The 7,675-nt window shown below is 48.5% G+C and overlaps 1 protein-coding gene across 1 annotated transcript; it reads right to left on the reverse strand.

The window, feature by feature from the left end:
* Nucleotides 1-1,002: 1,002 nt before the first annotated feature.
* Nucleotides 1,003-6,960, reverse strand: gdf5 (growth differentiation factor 5). Its single transcript, XM_063216302.1, has 2 exons — nt 5,898-6,960; nt 1,003-4,027 (listed from the first exon to the last, which is right to left on the reverse strand). Exons 1-2 carry the CDS (start codon nt 6,637-6,639, stop codon nt 3,039-3,041), a joined length of 1,731 nt encoding a protein of 576 aa, XP_063072372.1. The 5' UTR covers nt 6,640-6,960; the 3' UTR covers nt 1,003-3,038.
* Between the last annotated feature and the right edge of the window lie 715 nt (nt 6,961-7,675).

Here is a 7,675-nt window from a genome sequence, read left to right on the forward strand (position 1 = left end):
GTGTGTGTGCGTGTGCGTCTCTGTGTGTGTGCGTGTGTGTGTGTGCGCATGCGTGCGTGCGTGCGTATGTATGCGTGTGCATGCGTGTGTGTGTGTGTGGGTGTGTGTGTGTGTGTCTGCGTGCGACGCGGGGTAATGTTTTCCATTAGGTGCAGTGCTGTGAGAGCATGAAATGTTTTTCCATGAAAAAGAAAAAAAAAAGCTTTTTTTTTCCTCCGACCAACAGTGACCCAATGCTAGGTGACATGTACAGTACACTCAACTCAAGACATCAAGTTAAATAGATTTATAGATGATGCTTCGTCAAATACACAACAGTTTTGTTTTTTGTTTGGTAACATATACAAATCACATACAGTACATCATATATGCTGTATCAAATGGGCTGTCAGAAGAGCGCCGACCGACGCAGCTGGGATTTGATGACTCGGCTATGAATGTCCCAAGTCTTTCACTTCAACAGTGTCCATAACTGCCCAGAAAAAACAAACTGCCACCGCCACTTTTTGTTTGTCTTCTTTTAGTTACTTACTATTCACAATGTCCAGTTTATAACATAATTACAGACACCCACCTGCTTTTGTTCATCATAAAACGCAGAGACACTTTCTTTAGCTTACACGCACACCGAGTGTTAGAAGTCCAGTTGCCTTGGAAAAGATAGCCATGAGTAACACCTGAAATGAAGTTTATACAACGTCAACATCAGACTCGTGTCTTCCTCCAACCCCTCTGCAAACCGTGAGTGGTGGGCTATGGAGGGAGAGAGAAGAGTTGTTCACTCCCATCAGTTATTGGCTCTTCACAACGTCCTTCCCTTCCGGTAGCTTCTGAGTCGACCCTCTGTCTGTCTGCAAGGGACCGATTCAGGAATGAAGCGCACCAGGCCAAAATCAGGGTTGCCAGATGAGGCTGACGATTTCCAGCCCAAAAAATGCTCAAAACCCGCCTAGAAGCACAAAATCCCGCCCAATTCTATTGATTTCTATGGCAAAATGCTAAATGCCATTTTTTACCCGCACACGGCCATCCTAAGCAGCCCAATTGGGTGGGAAACAGCCCAATCTGGCAACACTGGCCAAAATAATGGTCTATGGACCTTTCCACATTGGAAAGCAGCACACATACACGATGTTATCTGCTAGACAGGGCACCTCCGGCTGGGGGAAGTGATGTGGATAGGATGGTACCAGAGAGTGTAGAGAGAGAGAGAGATTCCATTGGCCCATTGTTTCCGGGTTCTACTATTGCATTGGGAATGGGGGGGGATCCCCCTTTAGGCAGACCTAAGGACTGTTCTGTTCATTCTAGGAGTATTATGACACGTCCCTTTAGGCAGACTGGAACCTGGTCATGTTATCTGGCCATAGCAACCTATTACATTGGCATATCTCTATATACTTAAAGAATCTCTGGTGGTACTTTTGCTTTTTCCTGACCTCCTGAGACCTCGGCGGCCCCTCTGGCCCTCTGGGGACCTGAGTGTGCCCAGTTGTGGGTCTGTGCCCAGTTGTAGGCCTCTAACATTCATCCACCTCCTCTGAGGACTGAGGACTCGGAGGAAGATGTTGTTGTGAACATTGAGAAGTTAAGTCAGGTAAAAGGGAAGTCACTTGCGCTCTAACCTTTTTGGTGCTTCCAGTTCAGGGCGGTAGACAACGGAAAGCAAACTGGTCCACTTCAGAAAGACTAGGCCAGCAGGGATGACTGGAGCACTCAGATAGTTTTCAGTTATTTTATTGGGGTGCTGCAAACAGACTGACGTTTTCGACGCAGCAGTGCGTGCGTGTCTTCTTCAGACTCAAAAGGTGTGTTTGTTTGCACCTGGTAGGTAAATGTTTGAACACTTTAAGCCAGGGGTCCCCAACCTTTCTGGGTCTGAGAGCTACCGAGGGCTACCCGGGGTCTACCGAGGGCTACTAAGGGCTACCCGAGGGCTACTTTTGTTCAAAATCCTCTACTGATGTCTTGGCATCATTCTCAAATCACACTATTATTGAATGATAATTTGTGTATAGGTTGTAAAGAATAAATAATCTCATATTTAAATCAAGAAAAGCATTAACTGTGACTAAAATCTGGTAGTCGTCACTGTTTATTAACATCCTTGGTGGGCACCTCAGAAGCTCCTGGAGGGCTACCTGGCGCCCGCGGGCACCACGTTGGGGACACCTGAATTGGAGAACAGCAGTGCGTGCGTGTCTTCTTCAGAGTCAAAAGGTGTGTTTGTTTGCACCTGGTAAATGTTTAACCCTTAGGGAGTACCATCACAAATATGTGATTAGAATTTTGCCCAAATTTTGAGTTCTCATTATGATGTCATAATGTCTTTCCGAGATTTTTAACACAGACGTCTATGGGAGCTGTAGAGTGTTCCAGTAAAATTCTAGAAGAACCTCTAAGCCCTCGTGTTTCTCCAGCTCTCCCCTCTCGTCTATTCATCCACTAGCCAGGCCGTGCCCTCCTGGTGACGCAACAGCTTCAGCCTTGCTACCAGTCAGGTCAGGAGTCAATGCAAGTACTTTCTGTGTTCCTGCAAATACGGGAACTCCTCCCACTTTGTTGGGAAGCAAACAATCATTAGCAAACCAAGGGAGGCCATTTGGGAAATGCTGTTTGGAAATGTTAGTTGTTATGCTCTTGGTCAGACCAAGTCTCGAAGAGATTTTGAAAGTCGATGATAATCAGGCTATTCATCCACCACACCTGTCTGTCTGTCGTTGGCGGATGCGGCACCGTCTCCATCTCCCGCTACCTGCTACCTGTTGCCTGGTTAACACCAGACCTAATCACAAGTGAGATTAGGTCTGGGGAGTTGCCTATCGTAAATTCCGTAAGGGGCAGAATACTTGGCTATTATGACACACTGCCCTGCTCTCTGATTGGGCAGAGAAACTGTAAAGGTCGGAATGCTTGGCCATTATGACACAGGGCCCATGATCTTGGCCGTTATGAGTCATCCTCGCCAAACTGTCCTTCAGATCGAAACGATTGTGTAGAATTAACTAAAGGAAGTATGGGAGTTCCCGGTACCCGCGCTACCTGCAGCCGCAGCTCTCCACCACCATGTCCTCGTACTGCTTGTACACCACGTTGTTGGAGGAGTCTATGTAGAGGATGCTGATGGGGCTGAGGCGCGTGGGCACGCAGCAGGTGGGCGGCGTGGAGCGCGGGTCCATGGAGTTCATGAGCGTCTGGATGATGGCGTGGTTGGTGGGCTCCAGGTGCGAGCGGATCGGGAAATCGCAGACGCCGTCGCAGTGGTGGGCCTCGTACTCCAGCGGCGCGATGATCCAGTCGTCCCAGCCCATCTCCTTGAAGTTGACGTGCAGCTGCCGCCGGTTGCAGCGCGGCTTGGGGCTCTTGACAGGGCTCTTCTTGTTGCCGCCGCCGCCGCCACCGCCACGGGGAAGGGGTGCGCGCCGCATGCGCCGCTGCGTGAACAGGTACTCGTACACCGTCTTGTTGTCGTGGCCCGAGCGCGCCTTGATCTCGTTGTAGAACAGGCCGCGCTTCTTGGTGCGGCTGAACACCACGAAGAAGGCCTTCTCCTTGGTCTGGCGGCCCGGCCGCGCGAAGCCCAGCTTCCTGAGGTCCACTGCTGCCCCGCCTCCTCCTGCTCCTCCTCCTCCTCCTCCTCCTCCTCGTCCACCACCGCCTCCCTGCTCCACGGCCTCCAGCTCGAAGCAGACCTGTGCTTGCGCCGCGTTCCTGAAGCTCTTGAAGAGCTTCCAGATGTCAAACACCTCCCACTTGGAGATGCTCTGGTCCTCCATGACACGCGAGTGCAGCAGGGTGGCCTTCTGTTGTTTACCTGCCGCACAGGTGTAGAGCCTCAGGCTGACCTGGCCGACCGACGACGACGAGGAGGAGGAGGAGGAAGAAGAAGAAGAAGAAGAGGTCCGCCGAGAGGGCTCCGGCAGCCGCTTGCGGAGAATGCGCAGCTCGGCCCCGAGAAGACCCTCCTTGTCCAGGGAGCTGATGTTGAAGGAGTACCTCTGTCTCCGCAGCTGTGGAAGCCTCTCGTCTGCAGAGAGGAGAGGAGAGGAGAGGAGAGGAGGGGAGAGAGGAGGGGAGAGGAGAGGAGAGGAGAGGAGTGGAGAGGAGAGGAGAGGAGAGGAGAGGAGGAGAGGAGAGGAGAGGAGAGGAGAGGAGAGGAGAGGAGAGGAGAGGAGAGGAGGAGAGGAGAGATAGGAGAGGAGAGGGGAGGAGAGGAGAGGAGATGGGAAGAGGAGAGAAGAGGGAGTGGAGAGGAGAGGAGAGAAGAGGAGAGGAGAGGAGAGGAGAGGAGAGGAGAGGAGAGGAGAGGAGAGGAGAGGAAAGAAGGGGCAACAGAAAACAGAAACATATCCCCAATTGTTTAAACAACAGCTTTTTCACTTGCTTGACAGGCCAAAGCTTCTCATTTTCACCTCTGTACTGCAAACACTACATTTTTTGCCTCCCTGTTTTTTTCTTTCTTCCTTTCTCTCATTCTCTTCTTTTTCCCCCTTTTTTCCCTTTCTTGTGCATCTTCCAGCAAGAAAATATGATGGTCTAGCAGTGTACAAATGAAATGAGTCACTTTCTTTCATCCACACAAAGCTGGCTCTCAAAAAGTACGTATATTAGAACCAGACATTTCCCGACTGCAGCAGAGTAGACCGCAAAGGTATTGTAAACAGGCCATTATTATCAACCTGCAGCTGTTTACCTCTGCGCCCACCACCATGACATATGGCATTCGCACTGAGCAACAGCACACAAAAACATACCTGCGTGAACTGCACAACTCAAGACATTATTCACAGGGGCCAGGTTATTGGCTGTTACCAAATCTGTGTGTGTGTGTGTGTGTGTGTGTGTGTGTGTGTGTGTGTGTGTGTGTGTGTGTGTGTGTGTGTGTGTGTGTGTGTGTGTGTGTGTGTGTGTGTGTGTGTGTGTGTGTGTGTGTGTGTGTGTGTGCGTGCTTGCCTATGTGAGTGACAGCATGTGTGAGTGCATGTGTGTATATGTATACATGTGCTTTGTGTCTAGGCATGTCTACATGTGTGTGGGAAAGTGCTCTATATTGGTTTTGTATGTGTGCATTAAGAACTGCTTGTTCTGCCTCTCAGGTTTTGGCCCCATAATAGAGACTAAAGTGAAACCTTAGAAGTCGTTGCAACTTTGATCAAATGAAAACCAGATAACCCATATTATCCATTCATCTGTGTTTCCAGAGCGGAGAGAAATGCGCCGATCTGACACTACTCCCCCCCACCTCCTATGGACGAGGTCATCTACAATTTGCAAAAGGACACGCTACACAAATAAAGTGCAAATTAAAAGTACATTAAGTGCTTGAAATGTAGACCTTTAGCAGCTAGGAATATTAAACTGACGTGGTTTTAAACACCGTTTTAAACAGTTTTACACAGAAAAGAAAACATTACACAGAGGCCACCTACTTGTAGCCTCACGGGGAGTTTATTTACGTTTGGGAAGCCGTAAATCACTGGTGCGCGAGAGGCGGCGGAGGACTGGGGGACTGGGGGACTTCAGACAGTCCACAGATGCAGAGTAGACAGACCGGTGAGCAAAGGGTGTGTCGAACCCACATTGCCCTTTTCAAACACTTTTTAATAAACAACCTTTGATGAACTCTTGGGAAAGGGGGGCGCACTAATACAACAGATCCGCATTTGTATAAGCATAAAGCGTTTTTTTAGAATGAGACTTCATTTTTCAAAATTGCGTGAAAATTAAAGGTTTTTTTTACATTATAGCCTACACGAGCAAAGTTTATACTACACTAGTTTCACTTTCAAAAAACTGTGCTACATTGAGACATACCCGCTGGCTAAATGGATCACGATGTTATCAGTTGAGCTATAATAGGACATTAATAGTCAGCTTTATGTCACTGCATCACATACCTTGTCCTTTATCAACAAAACTGGTGATGGTGTTGGCGAGACCAGCTTCGTGTAGAACACTTGTGTTCACGTCCCCCGTTGATAGCGACCAATATAATGACAGCATGTAATCATGCGGTGTCACCAATGGGTGTTTGGGCTGTTCTTTTTCGCTAATCTTTCCGAAGACTTTGACAGAACTTCTTTGCGCCAAGGGAGACAGTCCTCGCTGTGCGGTCACAGCTTTCATTTGTCCCGGTCTCCCTCCCGAAGACGCCGCCTTGGCAGCAGCGATTTTGCCACCACCACCACTCTGTGCTGCTGCCGCACTCCTTCCCGTGTGCGCACTGGGTGCTGAAGGAGAAGATGCGCCACCGGAGGCTGGTCGGCTCCCATCCCCGGGTACCCAGGAGCGCGCAGCTTCCCTGCGTCCCAAACTGACGGGTGCTCCCGGCAGACTGCTGGTCCTCTTTGCGTGCGTCCCTGTTGTTGCAGAATTCGTTTTGGAGGACTCGCCCTTTATCAGTGGGGGTCCGGTTCGGATGCGCGTGATCCTTGCCCCACTGGAAGACTTTGCACCCGTGGCTCCATAAGTCCCCACCATTAACAGAGAGGCTCTTCGGTCCGTGTCTATGTGAGTGCCCGGTCTCCTCTCCGTTGAGCGCTGTCCCTCGCCAATAAGGCCCATAGACAATGGGACGAAGTTCAGGTATATAAGAGTCCAGCACCCCAATAAAAGAGGGAGACGTTTCAATACTTTCATCCTCTGAACTTCCTTTCAATTTTAACGTATGAGAAATGCACACGATCTTCCTCCGACTTGGGTTGGTAATCATGAACAAGTTTTGGAAGTAGAAAATAAGGAGTGAAATTAAACCGTTTTGAAAATATCAAATAGTGCAAACCGTTATCCTCATCCCCGCTCTTCAGAACCATAGTGATGCAAATTGTTTGCCTCCGGATCTGCTTCACGATGTAGATATCCCAAAAAATAGTTCGCATTGAGAAGACCAACCTGCCTGCTTTACAGCCAAGCAATTCTGCTCGATATCTTGTACGAGACTTGTTTAAATCCCTCTTTTTCCAAGAGGGAAGAATGGCGTAATGCTGTTGGTGTGTGTTTTTTCTCCCTCTCCCTCTCCCTCTCTCTTTCTCTCTCTTCCTCTCTCTCTCTCTCTCTCAAAGTTTGAACCACGTCCAGTGAAAATATCTCCCTCGCCGAAACCTGCAGGTGCTTAGAATTCTCTGCAAACCTGAACTCAGGAATTGGAAATGGAATTCCAACGAAAACCAGTTTAATTACTCTCTGATGTCATGCCGTCTAAACTAATTTAAGTGCAATATTTCTTTCTGAAATTGTCTTTGCTGCCTTTAACCACCATGAGTCATACAGTGCAAGCAGGCACTGAATCAGTTCTTTGCATAAAGTAACTTTTAGTAAGTAGCCTAGTCTACACTTTTAGGCTACTAAAGCAAGGTGAGGTTAAATGGCTGGAATGATTAATGGGACTGATTTTAAATTCAGTGTCCTATCCTAAATCCCCAAGTAATATACCACTAATGACAAAAAACAACAACAAAAAACAAACACTAGAAAGCGAGCTATGTCATTTCTTGAGAGAAATGGACAATGACACCCATGTAACAAAATTGCCAAAAGTAGACAGGGACATCATTTAGTTAACTTTCATGTAAAGATCAAATTTGCAAATAGGCAGCCCAGTTTCAATGAGCAGCATAGTTGCAGTACCTTTTTTGACCATTTCCTGCACAGTGTCCCTTTAATTACTGAGACCGTT

The sequence above is a fragment of the Engraulis encrasicolus genome, chromosome 14 (assembly GCF_034702125.1).
Source record: "Engraulis encrasicolus isolate BLACKSEA-1 chromosome 14, IST_EnEncr_1.0, whole genome shotgun sequence".
NCBI classification, from domain to species: Eukaryota; Metazoa; Chordata; class Actinopteri; order Clupeiformes; family Engraulidae; genus Engraulis; species Engraulis encrasicolus.